General features: G+C 42.3%; 1 protein-coding gene across 1 annotated transcript; it reads left to right on the forward strand.

The window, feature by feature from the left end:
* The first annotated feature begins 213 nt into the window (after positions 1-213).
* tinagl1 (tubulointerstitial nephritis antigen-like 1) lies at positions 214-22,226 on the forward strand. Its single transcript, XM_069176600.1, has 12 exons — positions 214-346; positions 2,800-3,110; positions 5,156-5,222; positions 10,550-10,642; positions 10,743-10,857; positions 13,199-13,325; positions 13,741-13,891; positions 14,005-14,191; positions 15,275-15,320; positions 16,039-16,162; positions 19,028-19,073; positions 19,366-22,226. Exons 2-12 carry the CDS (start codon positions 2,807-2,809, stop codon positions 19,528-19,530), a joined length of 1,425 nt encoding a protein of 474 aa, XP_069032701.1. The 5' UTR covers positions 214-346; positions 2,800-2,806; the 3' UTR covers positions 19,531-22,226.
* The last annotated feature ends 411 nt before the right edge of the window (positions 22,227-22,637 follow it).

The raw sequence follows: 22,637 nt of genomic DNA on the forward strand, positions 1-22,637 counted from the left end.
GCCTGTCTGATAAGGAAAGGAAATGCATGAAGAGATAGCCAACCTGTGGCTGTCACGGAACGAAGTATGTGTGAAAGAGAGCGAGAGAGAGGGAGCAGGAGGCAGGGGACAGGGAGAGTGAAGGGAGGTCGGGGGGAGTGGTTAGGCTTCCTGACTGCCTGTATATAGAGAAGACAGAGTCTGACCGAGCAGATCCTGTGAGAGAAGTGAGGAACAGACAGGAAGGAGACACTGACCTTTTTACCCAAACTCTCTCTACCTGTGAATAACTTCCAGAGCAGCACATCAACAAAGCTCCACAGTTTTCTGTTGGATTACAAAACCAGGATATCTCTCTCAGCTCAAGGTAAAAATTAAATTCTGGTTTTATGGCAAATTTCAGGCAGGTGCAGTTTGAATGTCACAGCATAGTTTACACTATTCTCAAGTTACGTCACACATCTCTCTGAATTACAGGAAACTTTTAAGCTCTCTTTTTTTTTTTTTTCAAGTGTTTGCTGATCATCACTTTTCTTATATTCTCTTTCTCTGTATTATCTGTCTTGCAGTGTAAAAGCATCTGCTGTGGGTGTGGGATTGTAGTGCACAATATTAAAGATGTTATTAATATGATCAAAAATATGAGTGGGAGACTGGGGAGATTTTTTTTCAGAGGTTATTGGGTCCAGTGAGTGTGTGGCGGCTCCTCTTCTGTAATTCACAATGACAATACACAGAGACCAGTAATCCCTTCACTCACCTGATGATGTGCGAGCCTCATGAGACACCTGCACGGTATTATAAATGTTCTGTATTGCCTTGATGTGTGTTGCAAATAGAGCCAAACAGCAGAAGATAGTCAAGCACTCTGACTTAGAGAGGAAGTGGAGCTGGAAGATCTTTTATACAGAGCCAAGAATGAATTATCTGGTGGGTGGTGAAGCAGCGATATCTCAAAGCTGAGCAGTGTGAAGAAAAAGTGCAAGAAGTGTGAACATCCCCTGTTTACACTTCTTGCACTTTTTCTTCACACTGATTTTTTTTTTAAAAACTGTAAAGTTTGTCAGTTAGTTGTGTCTAGCTGTGTAGATTGTTTTGTTCCTTCGGTTTCAAGGGTTGTGAGATTGCTGCTTTCACCCAAATACAATGGATGAGAATGAGTTTTATTATCTGGCATTGAAACATGACATTAAAAACATGAATATGCTGTTAAAAGCTTTCATTTACATCATGTTCTCGATACTGAGGTCTGTTTCTTAGAATAGGTGCCTGTTACATCTCGGAGATAAACATCTTAAATCCTGGAAATACAGACAAAAATAAATGTCTGGCTGGTTACCACTGAATGGAGCTCAGTTTACTACAGTGGTCCTGAAGCTGTGATGAAAGTGACAAGAACTGTGCATGATGTGTGTATGTACATCTATGACTGTGTATGTGTGTTAGAGAGGGTTTATCTGTCCCGTGGCTGCTGTGTGGGATCAGTATCTTGGCTACAGCTGGCTGATTCACTGATGGGCCATATGGCAGCTTCTGTGACACTCTGTAAGAGCCAGCTCATATAAGATCATATGCAAGCCTTTTTTTTTTTCTTCTTCTTCTTCTTGTTATCTTTGAAATATTGAGCTTCATAGCATATTTGGCTTAACATTTGGACAAAAATTATGAATATTGTCTCACTTCACCTGAGAGTTGTGCCAAACACAACCAAATACTCTCATATTTAAGCTAGCTGCAGAATGACACTGATTTGTGGTGACTTTACAAGAAGCTGCTCCATATCTGAAGCTAAAGATGAGACTGTGAGCAAGGCAGCATTATGGTCATCACTTGTCTTTTTTTTTTTTTAATCGACAGCTTGACCAGAAGGCTTCAGCAGCTCTGTGAGCAGACTGGCGGGTGTTTTATTGCACTGCTGCTCAGTCTGTCATAACAAAACACTTGTGTAAAGGAGGAGACCTGCCCATCCCATGCTGCCATATGCTTGTGTGTGTGTGTGTGTGTGTGTGTGTGTGTGTGTGTGTGTGTGTGTGTGTGTGTGTGTGTGTGTGTGTGTGCATTTTAACTAAAGGCGCAGTCATGCAGAAAACAGCGCAGCGCTGATCTTTTCCGGAGCTCCGCTTTATGTCCAGACTGTCCATTGTGCCCAGAGATCTGATTGGATAATTAATGATGCTACATATGTAAGCAGCAGGCCAGCTCCTCCTCCTGGTCAAATAAACAGCAATGCATATGGATGATTGTTTAACCTTTGTTAAGCCTTAGAGTGAGAGTGGGGGCACACACACACACACACACACACACACACACACACACACACACACACACACACACACACACACTATGCATGTACAATATGATGAAGAACTATAGGAACTGGCCCTGGGACCTGAAACGACGCCTTCGTACACCTCTCAGTACGTTTAAAGCCCTCTGTGTTTCTGTGTTGAGTTGTTGTTTTCCATCACTTTCTTGCTGAGCGTATATTTAGCCGCTGTTTGTCTTGGCTGTTCGAAGGGAAAGTTGAGAAAATAAGTCTGATCTCGAAGGATCACATGGGTTTTCTATTTGGACCCTTGGCTGTTTTACCAAGCGTATGCACCAGTGTGTACGTGAACCACACAACAGGCGGTGGATCTTGTCTGTTGGCAGCAGTTATACCCCAATTAAGCTACTCCTAGTGTAACCTCTGACCCTCTCTTGCTCTGAAATGTGAGGTATTCAGGGTGTGCCTTCTTTTGAAAAGCAAGGCCAAGAATAAGTCTTAAACCAAAGCACAGCTTGGATAAAATCTTCATCTGATCTCTCTTCCTTTCACAGATTCATCATGAGTCTCCTCCTTTCGACTGTGGCGGTGCTGCTCCTGATGGCGGGAGAGAGCACTGCAGACAGAATCCTGTCTCGAAGGACCAAGAGGGAGCTCGCCAGTCCGCTCCACGTTGGCGGCATCAAGGACCCATTTGGCTCGTATTGCCAGAGGAGAGGAGGCTGCTGCCCTGGCCGAGATGACCTGTGCACAGTGCCGTACCTGGACACAATCTGCTACTGTGACCTGTTCTGCAACCGCACCGTGTCCGACTGCTGCCCCGACTTCTGGAGCCGTTGTCTCGGCGTGGATCCGCCTTTCATCAGTAAGTAAGGTTACGAATGTGTTTGTGTGTGTATCAGTAACTTCTGCAGAAGTGTGTGTGTGTGTGTGGTGGAGAGGGGTGTTGTCGTAGTTAATTAAGCTCAGTCAGAGAGCAACAGGGAACCCTGCTGAGAACCTCTGTGCTGGACCACAATGCAAAGCAGCACGACACCTGGAAATGAATTATAATTACATACCTGCCTTTTTTTTTTATTTTTTTTTTTTTTTTTTTTGAGTCAGGGACTGTATGAAAATTACTGTAGAGGGGAGGGGGCCCTGCCCTCAATATCTCAAAATTAAATATTCATGGGAAACATCACAAATAACTTTTGGTCACACTTTGTAGCTCCACATGTATTGTGCTTCTCAAAACTGACATATCGATCCTACAAACTTGTTGTATCATTGGACAAAAAATTATATTAATGACAGAAAAACATACAGATACAGCACGCTTTTATGGACAATGGTGTACACGAATATCCTCTTTAAGACATCTATTTGATCTCTTCTGTACATGATACATCTCAAAAGGGAAGACTAAAAAAGGATATGTGGTGAAATGTTGATAAAGGACCCTCCTGTCTTTCTTTCAGCATAGATAAAAACTGCATTTGTCTTCTCTGATCCTCTGTCCCCTCAGTAATCTCCACACAGTCTCTAAGTAGGTAAGATTGAACACATTTTTGCCCATCTTTGTTCGGTTAATTACGTTTGGACTCCCCTCCCGGTTCTAACACCAGTCTCTCAGTGCAGAGGTGTAAAATGTGCCGGCGAAAGCAAAGACCTATCTGAGAGCAGCGCAGTGAACAGTAGGCTTCTTATTAACCCAGACTGAGTGAAGGAGGCTTGGATAGAGGGATGAATGGAGGTCAAGAGAAAGAATTTGGGCTATGTGGAGGGCTGGAGAGACAGACAATGGGTACAGGACAGGAGGTAGAAGGGGTTGGTGCAGGTATGTGTTCCCTGGCCGACAAGGTAGGGGACACACACATAACTGACCACACGGTCAGCCTGGAGGAAAGTTGTGTCACTTCAAATAATTTTTGCCTGGTCGCAGGCAGATTGTTGCTGGCTCTCACTCAATATATTGTGTCATCGTGCTATAAAAAGGGTCACAGAAACATTTACATGACATTGCTTACTGTCAGCTCAAGGAGAGTTTACATTCCTTCTACATTAATGTGTAATTTGTCAGACGCTGACGCACTGCAGTGCCTGAGTTATGACAGACTGGGTGAGACAGCTGTGAGGGGGAAGATGGGTGTCGTAGGGCCTCGATCGTAAATCAGTAAATCACGCTATCAGCTCAGGGCCTCACACCAGAGGCCAGGAAACCTGGTCCCGCTGTAAATTCTCCGCCCACTCATGCCTTAAATTCCACATGAAATTGACACTGACAGCACCTTCCACTGTAAATCAGGGTGGTGATAAACCTCACTGCAAGTCTGTCCCCAAGTCACCTTACACAATCTGTAAGTAAGCAGGGTTCAAACTTCAAGTGTAGGAGGTCTAATTAATTCAGAAGAAATGCTAAAGATGGATCATTTTTGTGCTTTTTGACAATGCTGAGTGGATTTTTACATCAGCATTGCAGCTCACAAATGTTTGTTTTCTTTTATGTTTAATTATTTATGTAATGGGGAGGGGCGAAGGGGGGGCTTTCCCTCTACCTCACTGGAGGTGGTGAAGTGGAGTGTAAGCTGGTTAAAGCATGACGGGAGCCCAGGAAGCCTGGGAAGGCAGGAAAGAACACATTCCTACACTGGATTACTGGAGCTCAGAGCTCCTTAGACCTCACGTATTCTGTGTGTGCATCTGCGTAAACACATGCACACGCACTCACACTAGCTACTGTTAACCTTTGTTATTGTGTTTGCAAGTGAAAGAATACGTCCTGTGTGTTTCTATAATATTAAGTGTGAGAACAGTGCATGCAAGTCTGTGTCTGTTTAAGGCTGTCCCGGAGATTAGTGGTTGGATCTTTTGTTGTTTAGCCCCATCAAACCCATGTATATTAAACTGCCCTTCTTTGTCTCTTCTCAGGGATCTGTGAAAGAAATGGCAACAGATTCTTAACAGGGCAAACATATAAAGAGAACTGCAATTTATGGTATGTAGACCTCTCTCTCTCTTTCAACCTCTTAAATCTCTGGCTTTCCCTTCAAATGTCCCCTTTAAGAGCTTTAAGTTTGAATATTTTCCCTCACCATTCTCTTTTTTTTTTGTCCATGTCCAATATATATATTTTTTTATATGCAGTGGAGGGAAAGCTATACAAATCTAATGGAGCTCATTACAACAGATGAAGAAATTATAGATGTCTTGTGTATCACATTTCTCTGAATTCCTCACTGACATGCTGTACTTGGTATTATTAAAACCTGTGGGATTTGCACAATTTAGAATTAGGTTGTTTGGGTTGCAAAATGTGTTTACAGCATGTGTTTCTCATCATAAAGACAGGATTTTGATGTTGTAATATCCACTTTATATGTCCATGTTTTGACTAAAACATTTTCTATAGTCACTGAGACAGTGCAATGGAGGTGTTTTTTTCAGAAAAACTCTCTGGATGGCAATTTCTGTCATTAGTCAATTACTCAGTCAGCAGGTCCACCACTTCGGACAGATTATGACCTGTATTAAAAATGTATGTTGTCTCCAGCTCTGAAAAGTGAAGCCAACGCAAAAGGGCCTTAAATTGCAATACCACTGAGGCCCACTAGGTGCTGCCTCCAGAAAACCCTCTCCAATATGCTCTCATTCAAAAAGCATTAACTTCTATAATTAAATACAATGTCGATAAATGTTTCCCACAAGTTACTATGGCGTCATGAGCTAAGTTCTGATCTGATCAATGTTCTGGTGATAATAACATAATTAATCAGATATTCGGCCTCAAAGATATGTATGTTTGGGGGGGTGTCTGGTTTGATTGACAGGCCTGGGGTGCAGTCAGGTTTCCAGTGTAAATGGGCAGATACTGCTTCCTCAGGTTCTCAGTCAGATCTCCCTCCCTCCCCAGCTCCTCAAAATGTGATCACTTCTGGCTTCAAAACATCACTTCACAAACCAACGTATGACGTAACGTTCGGTTGCCACTTGGTCCAAACTGAAATATCTAAAGAATTACAGGATGATTTGCCATGAAAGTTCCCACAGTAATATTAATATATCACTTAGGATTTCCTGTCATAACTGCAGTGATCCTCTGACCTTCCATTTAGCGCCATAATCAGGTCAAAATTTGCATGTTATTTTAGTTTATAACAATATAGCTGCAAGACGAATGACGCTCCCATCAGCCTCAGCTGTGCTTTGTGTTGAAGAGCGTGACTCCAAACGTACTTCTGTCTGCCTTAAACAGCTATAACTGTTAAAGTAATTTATTGTTTATACTGAAACGTTTTATGTAATGGTCAAATAAAGAGCAGTTTGTAGCCTGTCTCTGAAGCAGGAGAAACGTACGTGTATAATAGAGAATAAATCAAAACAAGACAATGATGTTTCTTCCCATATCTTCAAAAGTCTCTTTCATGTCTCCTACTCAGTGACCTGGCAAATTTAATCATAATCGAAGCAGTTTTCCTGTTGAGCTTCAGAGTCTACTTTGATGGATAAATCCACTTTCGCTCTGCGCACAAATGAGGCCAGATATTGCAAAACAAAGCTGCAGTGTTATTGTTTTGACTGCTGAAGTAAATCTCTTAGACAGTGTTTCACTATTTTTCTAGTTTAGTTCATGGACAGATTTTTAAGACCCTGACACGAAGTTAAGAGTTTCTAAAAACAGTATTTGTGACAGTCAAGTGTCTTTTATCTGAATGTCCATTTGTGCCCTGAGGGCAACGTAGTCCATGTGGCTAGTATCATTTTTCTGTTCGATATGGACAGCAGTCAAAGAGATATACAGTAGCTCTGTAGAGACTGGAGGGGGATGAGGGATTGAGGAAGTGAAGTGAGAGATGGCAGAAAGAGGAGAAATTAAATTCCTCACTTGTCCGCCACCCTGGTTTCTCACGTGTCATTATGTTCCTCAAAAGTCTTAGTTTGTGTGTGTGTACAGTACGCGTGTAAACATGCACACTTGCAGACAAATATTCATTCATCACCCATTTGAATGTCTGCACCATATTTATTTTAATATAACAAGAACGCACCTGTGGCTGTTTGTCAAAACAGGTCTAATACAAACCACACTGACCCCACTCACTTACTCATCACCGGCTGATTAGCAGTAGCTGCACTGTGTCAATCTGAACAGCCTGAAGTATGCCTCTTATCAAGGCAGCTCAATTAGGATGAACTACAGGATCTTGTGGGTGCACAGGTAGGTAAACATGGAAGCTGATAAGTGTCATGGCGACCATTCCTCCTTGAGGAAACACTAGTGGAGGCCGAGCAAACACACTGCGTGGTAAAAATAGCCTCTCGTGTTACAGCTCACCAGAAAACAGCGTTTATGTGCGAACTCTCCCTTTCACCTCCAAACAAAAGAGTCTTATGTACATAGGCTCTCACACGTGCCTGTTAAGGCAATACACATGGGTGTTTGAAAAATTGCACCACAATCTTTGGCACAGAGGGACACGCACTCCCTTTTCCTCCTCCCACTCTCTCCACTTACTAATTTCCCAAATGTGTGTCCTCCCGGCTCTCTGAGAAAAGGGCTGCAGGCTGGAGAACTGGGCTTCTGCTTTGAGTCGACCTGGCAGCTCTCCCCTGTTTTCCCTCCAAAGTCTTTGATTAGCAGCGGACGAATACTCTTATCTGTACTTCCTCCTCACTTTATTAGTTACAAACCAAATATAACAACACTTTGACATCGGGGTCACAATCAATATAAACAATATCTATTCGGGGTGGGCTATATGGTCCTAATATAATATCACAATATTTCAGGGTATTGCAACAAAATAAAGTGTTAAAAGATTTATATGTCAGCATAAGCTGAACAATTTTCCCTTAAATATTTAGTAAAAACTGACATATTATGGTTTATTAAAGTTCTGATGTTTTGTAACCAAACTGACAAACTTCCACTTTACTGAAGTGGCTCCTCGTGTTGGAACTAACTCCTCCGTCGTGGAGCTGCTTTCAGATGCTTTTAACTTAAACAGTTACACAGTGTTGCCATATCACGTCATTACATCATCAAGTCAAAATATTGCCATTATCACAATTTGAATTGTTTTTTAATAATATTTTTCATGATTTTTTAAATCATATTTTTACTGCTATTTTATTGCTTTTTATTATTCTATTATTATCTTATTGCTTCCTGTATGCTGCTGTAGCGAAAAAAAAAATTCCCCTTGGGGATTAATAAAGTAACTACCTACCTACCTATTAAAAATTGTAAACATTTGGCACATTTCCCCCATCAAAACAGTACAGTTATAGCCTGACATAACTCCAGGGCAGACTGCTTCAGCACTAGACACAGCACGACCTGACTGAGCACGAAGTATTGGAGCAGTGCTTATCTTTATTGTCACGTGCCTGTGAAGGTATGCAGTAATGTGTGGCCACCTTTTGTTGTGGTGATGTGATTTCCAGCTGGGGCCTTTTCCTCCCTGATCTCGCAGCATCCTGATAACTCTCTATCTGCCTCAAATGATCTGAGACATGGCGCCTCCTGCTCACACCAGCAACCCTGACAGCCTGAAGGAGCGACTATCTCCGCTTCGATTTGGCAGCAGCTCAGCTCTGTCTGCTTGTGCTATATACGTTGGATTGGACTAAAGCCAGTACCAGCTTGGACTGTTTGTTATAGTTTATACAGTTTCATAGTTTACTCCCACTGATTTGGCAGGATCAGTTATCGGACATGGTGACACACTCCACCTCATGCCATCCAGTTGTGTTCGCTAAGGTGAAGAGGTTGTCTGTGACGGGAAGTGTTAAATATGGCCTCCCACTGTCCTCAAAGACCCTCCTATTCTATTTTCAGTCTCACTTTCCCCTCATCTCCATAAATCTGTCATTACATCTATCCCTGTGTGTCCACTACCTCTACTCTGTGAGTGCGCTGATGTTTGTGACTTACCTGCATGGTGCTGCATGCCTGCACTCCTGCTGGAGGGAGGCATGAGGCATTGACGCTTTGCTCCTGCTGGATACTGAGCAGAGATAAACTTTGTATGATGTGTCTACCGAGCAGGAAAGAGCGCAGTTTGAGAGGTGATGCAGTCTGTAGGCTTCTGTGTGACCAAAGGGGAATCTTGCCTCTCCATCATTGTGTCTGTTTAACTGTGTAGATGTTTTTATGTGGCTGTGTGGGAAACTCTCCTCATTATTTTATAACTTTCAGACTTTTGCGATTCAAAACAACAAATTGTGCAAAAAAATGTATTCATATGAAGAGTACAAATAAAATTGGGCCTATTGTGGGAATGCTAGTGAGGGGAAGGCTATCCCAGCTCACTCGCAAAGGCACGGTACACCCCGGACAGGTCGCCTGTCCACCACAGGGCCAACACATAGAGACAGACGGAAACAAAGACCATTCATGCGCTCATTCACACCGAAGGGGAATTTGTAGAATCACCAATTAACCTGACATGCATGTCTTTGGATGGCGGGAGGAAGCCGGAGTACCTGAAGAGAACCAACGCAGGCACAGGGAGAACATGGAAACACCCCACAGAAAGGCCCCAGAACACTCTCGCTGTGAGGTGACAGTGCCGACCACTCAAAATGAAGTATCAAGTTTAAAAAAAAAAAATGTATTACATTTATTTGAAGACATTGGTCACATGCTGATTTTGTGGTTCACATACAAATTATAATACATTTTTCAAAATGTTGCAATATCCAAAAACTATGTAGTAAGGTGGCCCTGAAAGGGACCACTCTGCATAATGAGTACTTCTACATTGCTAAGGTATGTTTTGCTGAAAATACTTATTTAGAATATAATTTATAATTCTATTTTTATATGTTTGCTTATGAAAGACCTCACGTTTTGGAACCAATTCAAACTAAAAATTCTTAAGACTTTTTCCATGACTTGTCTGACCACACGTATACAGACACGCACAGGCAGACACACTATTCTTCAGTGACTCATCACAAAATAAAATTTTTAACGTCCCCAAAGTAAACATCTGTGTCATCAGTAATATCCTGCTCTCTTATCTTGATTTCTTGGGACTAAAAATGGATGTGCATTCTACAGCCTTAAAAGGCTGAATGTTCCCTTTAACCTTTTCTTCTTTTTCCTCACTGCCTTGTTTGTTTTTTTCTTATTTCAGTCTTCTCCAGTTATTGCCTTTGAATCCCACTGAGCCTCTGCATACTCATCTATGTCTACCACTGTCTTCCTATTTCAGCTGTTGACTTCGATGGCTTGAGCATAAATATGGAAATGGGATCTATTTTCATGCAGTTCCATCTGCTGACAGCTTTTAATGTCCCCTACTCTGTTTCTGTCAGTACATGTGGGACTTCAGGACGGTGGGAATGTGAGCAGAACGCCTGTCTGATGGAGCCTGACATAATCCACGCCGTCAACAGAGGAAAATATGGGTAAAAAAAAACAAACCAAAAAAACATGTGGGTGATTGCATTTGAGGGGTTTTCAATAAGACAGCCGTGGTAACAAACATGTTTTTTGTATGTCTTTCAGGTGGAAAGCAGCTAACTACAGTCAGCTCTACGGCATGACTTTGGATGAAGGCATCCGCTACCGCCTGGGCACGCAAAGACCCTCAAGAACTATCATGAACATGAATGAGATTCAGGTAGAGCACTAACTTTATCCTTAAAGGTCATTTTCTGGGTTGGAAGGATCCCAGCTGGCTAAAGATATCAGTCAAATGAGAAGTACGTGGGATGTCATCTCCCTAAAGACTCGGGTACAAACCTCAGTGTTGATACTTATATGCTTAGCTAAAGTACCCTTGAGCAAGTCATGAAACAATTGCAATTCCCGGTGCTACTTTTTAGGAGCTGACCTTTGACCTTCTTGAAAAGCTGTGAAAGTTGGCAAGAATATCCATCCAAAAGCTTTAAGACTATCACATTACTTGTTGCTCATGGGTGTATCCTCCTAGACTCTGGGTTTCCCCTTAAAATACTTCTTAATTTAGAACGAAAACCCAGACTGAAAACACATGATATGATCACATTGTCAAATACATGAGCTTTTACATATCGGCTTTTCCTACTGTGGCTGTTTGATGCTTCTAAATCAAGATGTATTATACAGCTGCACTACTATAGCAAGAATATTTTCTGTAGATTTATGTTGATGAATAAGGTGTCTGTAAATGATTTCAACTCAAATAGAAGAGAAAGTTTGGTATGTTTTACAATCACACAAAAGTAAATTTTTGATGCACTTATATTTGAGTGAAGCTGAAAACAAATCCAAAAGTTTTACCTTTTAATTTCCTACAATAACATCTCTTCACTCTTATTTGTCTATGAAAAGACAGCAGCTGTTTGATAAAGCTTCCTGCCAGCCAAAATTTCCAAAATGAAATATGCTGAATTACAATAGTTAATTTAAGTAGTTTGTCTTTTAGTTGAAGTGGATGGAGTCGAAATCCATCGGTTTCTATTTGTGTAAGTGTGACACAGGCAGGGCAGCAACATGGCTGTGAGCAGGAGAGTGTGGGCTGTTTAGTGGAGCACAATGTTTTAGCAACAGGTGAGAATGTAGAAAAAAAGATACATTATTTCAGTTTTATTATGACTTTTCAATTCTTCACAAGCTCCTGCATGCTTCCTGGGAATTTGTGATATGCGTGTTTGTAACCCGGTACAACAAGCGAGTGCTGATGAAAACCTATTTTTCCACTTAATTATGGTGGCTCGTTGGTATGTGATGGCGTCTCCGTCTGGAACCTGGACGTACTCTGATCCACTCAGTCTCTGTTTACATTATGCCCAGACAGATTACATAAGACGGAACCAAAACATTAGACAGAGAAGATGGTGGCTGTGCGGAGAATAAAGAGCAGTCTCCTCTTCAGTCTACACCTCCCCACCTCCATCGCTCCATCCAGACCTCCCCTCCTTCCGCTGTCAGCATGTCCCTACCTGTGCTATGAACCAGATCATAGCCCATTCATAAATCTTCCCCCCTCTCTCCTTTCTTGTCGTTCTGTAGACTCCTATTCATTTATCACACACACTAAACTCCCAGCGTTTCGACTCTTTCCTCGTGCCTTGAGGTCAGGTGCTTCAGATGTCTGAGTTTTTTGGACTCTAACCTGCCACAGCTACAAATCTCTGACCAGCATTCCTTAGTTCTGTATCAGGTGGCCATCCATGCTCTGAATACCTCATTATTAATTAGTGGAATGCAGCGGAGGCAGCCAGGGTCTTAAAAAAGAGAGAGGGGAGGTCAGTCGTACAGAAGTGTGTGCTCTGTTATCACACATTACCAGGAGATTAGGAGAGCATCCAACCTTAAGTGGAGATTAAAGTAGGTGGAGTATGTTCGGCATCTGAGAGCTACCTGCAAGTGAACGTCGGGAAAACATCTGCACTCTATCCCAGATTTATCATGAGAGTTTAGATTTATGCCCCCGGTGATATTAATATTTTGAATAGAGATTAAATGCCTTTCCGAGTGCTGTGAGTCGAGGCCTCGTGTTTCACAGAGAGGATTGGGATCAAAGGTTCTTGTCTGTTCTTCAGCATCAGAAATTGACACTGGGCCAAATGGCCTGTAAAGAAGCCCCATCCGACTGCGGGATGATTAGCAGGCTTATGTAATCTGCCCATTATTCAAACTTGTCACAGAAAACCGTACACAAGTCACTTAATTGCAGCCTTTAGTTTGTGTTGTGTTGTGGCCAAACAAATTACACTGCGCTGCCCGACACCACTTTCAAACAAGTTGCATCACTGCAGCTTTATGTTGTTGTCTCCGACTACTGTTTCCTCTGTTTTACTCTCACTCACTTTTGACATCTTGTGCAGTTGTAATAATGTCTGTTTTTACTAAGAAATACAAATACAATAACAAAGCTGTTCTCCTCTGAGAGTTAATAAGCTTTATGGAAATAAACTGAACTTAAATACACTGAAGAAGTAATCAACAAACTGTCTCTCTCTTCCTCGTTATGTCAGATGAACATGGATCCTCAGAGTGACCGTCTGCCGCTCAACTTCAACTCAGCAGAGAAGTGGCCAGGAAAGATCCATGAACCACTGGATCAGGGCAACTGTGCTGCTTCCTGGGCTTTTTCTACTGCAGGTGGGTCCAAAAGAGGATTCACTGGGCTGAAACAATGCAGGGAAATATCCTGAAAATATATAGGATATTATTATGAGACGTGAAGGAACAATGCAATCACTGCTGTCTTGTTCTCAAGTCTTTTGTTCGGCATTGGCATTTCAGCCTCGAAAGTTCTTCTTCAGGCTTGAGGTAGATGCCGAGTAAAAATAAGAATTGGGATTGAGACAGCAGTGTACAGGGGATTTCTGTGAATTTACAGACGCATTTCCTCCTGAGAACTAATTCCCATTATGCAGCTCGCAGAAGACTTTTGGTAACAAATATTTTAGAGGATTTGATCTGCTAAATAATAACAATAAACTGAGTAATGTCTTTCGAGTGTCTCTTGAGCTCTCTGGCATCTGTTCTCAATGTTGTCTCTTGCGTTCACCAGCTGTGGCATCAGACAGAATCTCCATCCAGTCAATGGGTCACATGACTCCTCAGCTGTCCCCCCAAAATCTTATTTCCTGTGACACGCGCAACCAGGGGGGCTGCGCTGGAGGTCACATAGATGGAGCCTGGTGGTATCTCCGGCGTAGAGGGTGAGCACTTCCCTTGTTACAGGCAAAATTAGTATTATTGTGTGCAAATAAATTGCATTGATTACTTCGTGGCAGCATTCTTAGGATTTCCATCTGTCCATCCCCCCTGACAGTGTCGTGACAGAAGAGTGTTATCCATACCGACCTCCGCAGCAGTCACCGGCAGAGGTGGCTCGCTGCATGATGCAGAGTCGCTCGGTTGGTCGGGGGAAGAGACAAGCCACGCAGCGCTGCCCCAACACACACAACTACCAGAACGACATCTACCAGTCCACACCGCCCTACAGGCTCTCATCCAACGTAAGCACTGCACATCTGTAGGAAACACACTTCTCATACATTAGTTTAACATTCAACCAGCATAACTTGTTATTCAAACGTCCAGTTTACGTAAACGTTAAACCGTTTGCATCATTTCCTCGTGCTGCAACAGCCATAATCTATCTCACGTGCTTCATGTGTTTTTGCACACTTTCCTCATATCATGCTTGACTCACCTGTGAAAAAACATGAGAATGTTTGACAGGATTACGTGCGGAACAGAAAGAGGATGTCTTTTTTACCTGCATGTTTCCCTTCAGGAAATAGGTTTCAGGATTGACTATTTTTGCTTCAACTATAATACAAAATTATAAAATGATCTATTATGATGAGTTTGAATAGTTTACATACAGAGGATAAAGATTGCAGTGAGTGAATTATGCTAATATACAGACTGCACTTTGGTTGTCATCGTCCATAATCATTATCTGCCTTCATTTCAAGACTTAGAAGCGTATGTGGAATTAGATTTGTGTGTTTATGCTTTATCAAATGACTCCACTGTTTCCACATGTCATCTGTTCCTGCGCAGCCACAACGGTGGGTTTATTAAGCCAGTATCAGTCAGCTGACACGACAGTGAGAGTTTATCAGATAATAAAAGATGAGCAGTTATTCCCAGTGAATCAGAAGATTTACTCTCTCTAGTTGTTTTTCAAAGTTGCTTCCGTCCAGTCCAGTCGATGGACGAAGTGCCTCTGCCCTCTCTTCATACCACAAAGTATCACGTAATTTCAGCTAAATCTGCTTCCAGAAGTTGTCTCTGTGTGCATCTCCTCCAATTCAAAGTCAACCGACTGCAGCCAACATCCATCAGTACTAAATGACGGCTTCTGCCTCTCAAAATAATTATGGCCCGTTGTTTCTGTCTCTGGATAGCCTGTGAAGTCAATAAGCCAGGCATTAAGAGCAGGGGGCCCCGCTGAACTCAATCTTGTTATCTGACTTTTAACATCCAGGGGGCCTGTTTTCATCCTCTCCATTTCACTGACATGTAATGTCTTTCTGTGTGTCTCTCTCTCTCTTTTGCCAATAAATCGTTCGCTCTGTCTTCTCTTTTAGGATAAGGAGATTATGAAGGAGATCATGGATAATGGCCCTGTGCAAGGTAAGCTGATGCCTTTGTGTGTGTGTGTTCTCTCATAAATGTAATTTTTATGTCAACAGTGTGACTTTAAAAAACAAAACAAAAAAACAACACCCCTGCACTCCCGAGGGATGCACAAATGGAAACACATGCACCTTGAAGGTGCGTGTTGGGTATCTGACCTGGGATGATGTAATGTTTGACCTTGTCATCAAAATCGTTGTGTCCTGGGTTTCAACTCTGACCTCAGTCACCTGGTCAGAAATGATGGGCCTTCGTGTCAGTGGGGCTGAACTGACTTTCCTTCAACAGCCCGCCTCACTGTCTGGTACCCATCTGGACTATTGTCAAGTTCCCTTGAATAGAAGAGTGACGTGTGTGTGTGTGTGTGTGTGTGTGTGTGTGTGTGTGTGTGTGTGTGTGTGTGTGTGTGTGTGTGTGTGTGTGTGTGTCATGGCAGAAAGACTTACTGGTTTCAAATGAAATTTTCTTTTTCCCTTTGAATATCTCTTTCTGATGTTTGGGTTTTTGTGACTCGGGGAAAATTGGAATTTGTTTGGTCAAATTACTTAATTACCTTCAGATTAATAAATGTTTGAATAAGATTTAGATCTTTCTCTTCCATAATAGATTAAGGAAAGGAAATTTGTATGGTGTGTGTGTGTGCGTGCGTGCGTGTGCGCGCACGCGCGCAGGTTATATCCGCCCACTAATTCTCCCTGACTATTTGTTCTTGCAGCTATTATGGAGGTTCACGAGGACTTCTTTGTCTATAAGAGTGGGATCTACAAACACACTGACGTCAGCTTCACCAAACCGTCACAATACCGCAAACATGGCACACACTCAGTCAGGATAACTGGGTAAGTTACAGCCTACAGTATCAAGCCTTTTTTGCCCTGTTCAGTGAACCAGCAGCCTCTAGTGTGACTTTAAGTAGAGGGTTGTACAAACCTGATTCAACTCAACATAAACAAACAGGGTTTTGGGTTTGGATTTTCTGTCTTTGTGTTTAACGATGAAATCTGTTGCAGTTATGAGCAGGAAAACAATGTGCCACGTTAAACAAACTGGTTGATGTCTGGACAAAAACATTCACCTTCTCCTTAACCAAAGCTTCATGTGTCTGGTTTCACTGTTGCTACATGTTTAATAGTGACCATATCGGCAGAAAAGGATGAATCAGGTTTTAAGTGAGTCACTGGTGGCATTGCGTTTGATTCAAAGCTTTATTTGCACGCGTGTTTGCACACAGCTGAGAGTATACATGTGAACAAAACACACCTTGGCTCCATCTGCCCCAGACAGCGTCCCCCTCCCCCACTAGCGACCACAAATATGCAGGCAGGTAGACGGCTGACACACCTGGATCGCCTGCCCCCACCCTCTGTCTCGTTATTCCCTGTCTTCCCTGCTTTCCTGCCCCATGTCCTCTCTCTCTGTTGTGTCTCCATCATCACTCTTCATCTGGTCGTCTGATTGGCCGACTGTCGTCCTCACATCCAAGCCAAAATACTCTCGTTATCATCTAGACATCGAGACTATCGGACAAGTAGCTGTTTGATGCCGTTCTTGTGTTTTGTTTTTGAGGGCAGTAAGAGGCCGGGAGAGACTCTGACCTGTAAAATGTCATAAACAACCTTTTCGCTTGTAAATGTTTGACAGGGCTCTCATCCGCGGTTCATCCAGCTGGTTTTGACGTGTCTCTGTCGTGGCAATGATATGTTGCTGCTCACGAGTCTCACTTTACCAATTATAAAAATGAGCAGCAAGCTCGCAATGGGTTTATTATGAAGGCTAAGGGACGTGTATTTGTGAACATTTGACTGGAGTACAGTACCCTGATCCAGACCTGAACAACAGTTACAAAAAAAAACAAAAAACACTCCAGACAGACAAGCTCGGCGCTACGACAGAAGCAGCTTCTTTTATCTGATCAGCCATCGACAAAGACAAAACACAATGTACACTCAGGCAGCTTTCGCTCTTTTTTCGTGTGCATGTCTTGCATGTCTGTTTCATGGCATTTTATGACATCCTGTGTAGTCATGTGTATGATAAACACTCCAGCCTCTACGTAGCTGCTTTAAATCACACACTTAAAGAACACACTGTTCTGAATTGTCCTCTTAAAGAACTGTGGGTTCACGTCTCTTCAATGTGCTCATGGTAAGACCTTTGGGGTGTAGTTTCATCTCCGGTGGCTCAACATGTCAATAAAACGTGGAGGTATGCAGAGCGTTAGATGATGATGCTGTGGACGAGGACTCCCAGCTTTCCTGAAAGCCTCCTTCTACTGTGCTTCCTTACGGCTCTGCAGGGGCACAGGTTCAGGGATGGAGGGAGAGCGAAGAGGGGGGGGGGCTGGGGAGGGCACAGTGTTTGGAGCTCCAACCTGCCAGCCACAGGCATCAGTGTGTTTACATAGGCCAAATCCCATAGCTGTGCGTTCCTTTAAGCCCAGGGCCTGGGAAAGTTTGTGGAAAGAGCATTGAGGTCCACTGTGGTGGAAAGGGCATTGTCTGGGCCGCTGATCCTGACTTCACAGGACAGAGAGACGGGGATCAGTCCCCCGGAGAAGAGGTCAGGGGTGGGATGAGGGGTGTTGGGCAAGGGCGGGGTACATGGGCACAGCGGTATGCCCATCATTGTCCCCATGTGAGCAAGGGAGCTGATTGGAGGCCTTGATAAGAGATCAGCAGTGGTCCGATTCTGTCTGGCTCTGTCTATACCAATGAACATGCAGGAAGGCATGCATATGGGACGACACAAACATAAACAGGTGCGTATGTGCACCTACTCACAAACAGGAATCCTTTTTCTTTGGTCTATTTTGGATCCTTGTTGTTTACACAACTGTTTCTGTGTCTGCTCTTGGTTTAATGTGATGTTTGAGTCCGATCGGGGAAACACCCGGCTAATGCGGTCACTCGCTGATAGATGGTTGGCACTGTGTGCCAGAGTTGTGGTGGCAGGCTACTGAGTTGGCAGTGTGCGAGACCATCCACTGTATTTCCCAGCATTCCTTTCCCCTATAAAAGATAACACGCAAACGGGCACCGGGAGTGCAAAAACAGGATGGGAATTGGCTTTGGGAGACTGTTTTGATCACGATGAGGAGAAACGGCAGGACTGGCAGCAGCTAAGCTAAGACCAAAGTGCATGGCATGATGGGAATTCACGGGCTTGCCAAGGTTTCCTGAGAACAAAGCTGCTGGCAAGGGAGAAGGTTCAGACTGACACGTGTGTGTTTGTGTGTTTAGAAATGTTTTGTCCCGTCCTGGTGTCTGCTGTTTGTGCATTGACAGGACTGAGGAGGTGTTCACTTACTCGTAACCTATCATCTCCTTCCTGTTACATGTCAGGAGGGCGGAAATGTCAGAGGAAGAGGGGAATTCCGTGTTCTTTGGTTTGGAATGATGTAGCAGTGCAACAAGGCGGCATCCAGCCATAAATACTCTGTATTCAGGATGTTATTAACAAGATGAAAGCTTCTTTTTTTTTTAACACTTGAACTTATAACCCTCACTGCTTTTCTCTGTCGATAACACCAGGCCTACCTGAGGTAAACACATTCCTGATAGGTGTTTACATAAGACATGTTTCTTGGAAATAAATCGTACTTTAAAAATAGCTGTGCGACTCTGATACAACCAATTTGATGCTTATACTTGATAACATTGTGGCTGTTCACCTCCTTATACAAATGTATCTGCTTTGTGCACCAGGTGGGGTGAAGAGAGAAACTTTGATGGGACGTCAAGAAAATATTGGGTATGTTTTTTCTCACTATACAAAACACACATATGTTCTTCTTATCCAGCTACTGAGTTAAAATGAAAACCTGCGATGTTGATTTCTGCCTTGGTAGGACTCGCAAGTGAAATATTTGGAGTCCAAATTGGTTCTTAATTGGTGGTCAAATTTTGCATTGTGTTATAAAATGTAATTTTATTCTGAAGAGCATGAATATGGCCAGGTTTATGTTTTGCAAATTAAAACCAGTATTGGCAATAGCTACTCTGACTGTATTTTACAATCTGTGTAATAACTTTTAAACTTCCAGATCGCTGCCAACTCCTGGGGAAAGAACTGGGGAGAGAACGGCTACTTCCGTATCGCTCGTGGGGACAATGAGTGTGAGATTGAAGCATTTGTGATTGGCGTGTGGGGAAGGATCACAATGGAGGACATGCACAACCATCATCACCATCATCGCCGACACATTTGAAGACACTGCACACGTTAAGGCCCCACCGAGACCTTTGTTGTTTTTTTTAAACAAAACTTAAAAGAAGAGAACCACAGCTACAGTCTCTGAATTTAATCACATCCATTTCCCCACCAAGCTGGATGGGACAGCCACAAAAACCAACCCCCAAAAGCCTTCTCTTTTTATGCCTTATTTTATTCTGGGTATGAATACAACTTCTCTTCAGCCCTCGCCACTTCCCCTGTAACTCAAAGTTTATGGCACCAAAAAAAAAAAAAGCAAAGAAAAAAACGGAGCAAAAGTTCTTTAACTTTTGCCTTTCAATCAGGCACCTCAGGTACCTACTGCTCCAAAGACCACACATTCCAGAATCCTCATAACACCTGGTGAAGCATGTTCATGTCAAAGATGGGCGTTGAGAGAAGGAAAAGCTCAATCTCGATCCTTTTTATTCTTTTCTTTGTGTCAACCGGGACCTTTAGTCTTTTGTAGTTTTAAATCTATAATCCAGACGGACCCTATATCAGAGGTCACAGCTTGGAAAGGAGGAAATATGAGAGCCAGATTATCAGACATGAGACCCTCTCAGAAAGACACACCTTGCTGAACTGCGTAACATGAAAAAAAAAAATCATACAGGACCTTTTTGATATTCACCTGTCAGCTATGCAGAGGCACAGTTTGACTCATTCTCTCTGTTTTAGAGAGGACACTTATAAAGACTTAGTCGCTGCAAGTCGTAGATTTTCTCTCACTCAAGTAACAATGTAGAGTCAGAAAACTAGAAACACCGTCACATCTTGTAGAGCATCACAATTTAATAATAAAAAAAATGTGGCCCTTCTTCTTCATGTTTGTACTATAACAAACAGATGTGATAATAATAAATGAAGATGTCTTATTTGTTTGGGCTGCAGGTGAACAAATAGCTGTGCTACATAAAGAAGTGAGCAATAATAAAGATCTAAATAAAAGCCATGCTGCCATTCCGAAAACCACCATTAAACAATGAAATACTGATTTAATTTTAAGAGGTTGAGAAGATTGTACTGCCTTAAAGAAACAGTTGTTTTGACCACTGCAAAAGAAAGTAAACGGTCTGTATATTAGTCTTAATTTACTCTGTTCTGTCTACACTGTTTCAAGCTAAAGATGCTATTTTTGTTTTGTTGCAGTTATATTTCAAAGTTTTATTTTGCTATTTGTTTTAAGATGTACTGTATGTAGTGCCTTTCATAACACACTCATCACTCTGTTGCTTTCCTGCTTAGTTGTAACTGTTTGAACACAGCGAGGAGGATGAAGGTGGGATATTGCTGCTAAAGTCCAGTCTGTGCTACACTATTTGTCTTTAGTTTTTTAGGCTTTTGATATGTAATAAACACTTGAAGCCACTTCTAACTAACACTGAAACACAGGTTCATGTCACAGTAGGCCGGTGAGCCGTAAAGCTTGTTTATGGTCACATTTTATTTTTTATTTTTTTCTTGTTCTGCTGGGAATGTTCCTCAAACCCTGTGTTGATCTTTGCTCCAGTGTCATGGTGCTTTGAGATTCTTCTTTTTTTTTTTTTTTTTTTAATTTTTGCATAGACATGAAAAGTAAAGCATATTGTATTATTACCACATACCTTAAATTACATCCTGGTTGGTTTCAGTTATACCTTCTAAAGCATTTCTATATCACTATGTCTTTCATCTCTTTCAGGCATGAAAAGGCAGATGGATATAAAATCAAAAAAGGAAAAATGTCTGGATGGACAAGCAATGTGCGATGTGGCGGAGGGGCTACAGATTAGTAGCTGTTGCATGTTTCTCATGCAATGTACTGAATCGTTGCTTTTGTTTTAAAGTTAGCGAAGGCAGAGAAGGATCAAGAGCAGCCCGTGATCATAAGATGCACAAAAGGTTTACAATAGATAAGAATACACCAGCAACAAACTGAGCTTTTTTTTTTATCGTGAAGAGAAAGTGAATGTGTGAATCTTCTTGTAACGGAGAGATGAGATTCTTCACATTTTAATTTTCACCTGTGGACAATTTGGTATAAATCCTTTGCCAGAAAGAAAATGTTGCAGTCAGCGCTACCAGTGCTACCAGTCTGTAACAGGTTGCCATGTATGAACTGGTGTGTATTCGTGTTCTAAGAAAAGCAGAAGGAAGCAGATTTGGCCAAAGCTGAGATTTGTTTTCTGTTGATCAGAGACCGCTGATTTTCAAAGCTCACGTTTTCCTGCAGCAGGTTGAATTAGCTTTGACCAAAATGCAATAGACACCAAGTATATAGCATCAGAGCTCTTGTTGCATTCTCAAAGAGATGTCCAAGGACAACACTTGCCACGTTACTTAGGATTTTATTTACCTTAAGGTTCAGATGGGACCAATTAAACCTGGATTACTAAAGATTTGTCAAATCTGTTTAACAGAAACTGACTCACTTGCAACCAAAAACTTCACTCCGACTACACAACCTCTCCTCCAGAAACCTCTCGGGAGCTGCAACACACATCCACTCAGATGTTGCGTATTTAGTGTAAAATGAACCACATATTCACTGATGTGTAGACTTTATTTATGACGAGATGTTTAAATTATATACTTTTATTCTTTTTCGTTTTTTCTGTGCAATGTTTTCTTATCTCTCTGTCTCTTGTATTGTGTGCACTTAATGCAATAGAGTGTTCACTTACACAATAAAGTCTCTCCAAAACCACACTCAAGTCACCTGCACCTGAAATATTCCAGTTTGTAATGTAAAATCGATGCACCTAGAGAAATGAGGAAGAGGAAACTGCCGGCTGTGGTGTGCTGGTGTGTGAGCTGGTGGTGAAAGTATGTGGGTTTTTGGGAGCATTTGGGATCAGTGAGCAGTGGTGGGAGGGACGGGGTGCCGGGTTTTCAGGATGAGGATCCAACAGAATATGGCCGAGTGGGATGAGGACAGTTTTCATAAGGTCCTGCTGTGTCAGCGTACTCTTCCATCACTGAGAGCAATAACCCTGGCCATCAGTCAGTGGAAGACCAGGGCGAAGAGTTCTCTGGCCTTTAAGGTTGGCATATACAAAATAAAAAATATACAAAAGTTTGCTGGAACTGAATAATATGAGCTCAGTGGAAAATAATTAC

The sequence above is a fragment of the Embiotoca jacksoni genome, unplaced genomic scaffold (assembly GCF_022577435.1).
Source record: "Embiotoca jacksoni isolate LCO1_2020_lvr unplaced genomic scaffold, fEmbJac1.0.p SCAF_7, whole genome shotgun sequence".
Taxonomy (NCBI): domain Eukaryota; kingdom Metazoa; phylum Chordata; class Actinopteri; family Embiotocidae; genus Embiotoca; species Embiotoca jacksoni.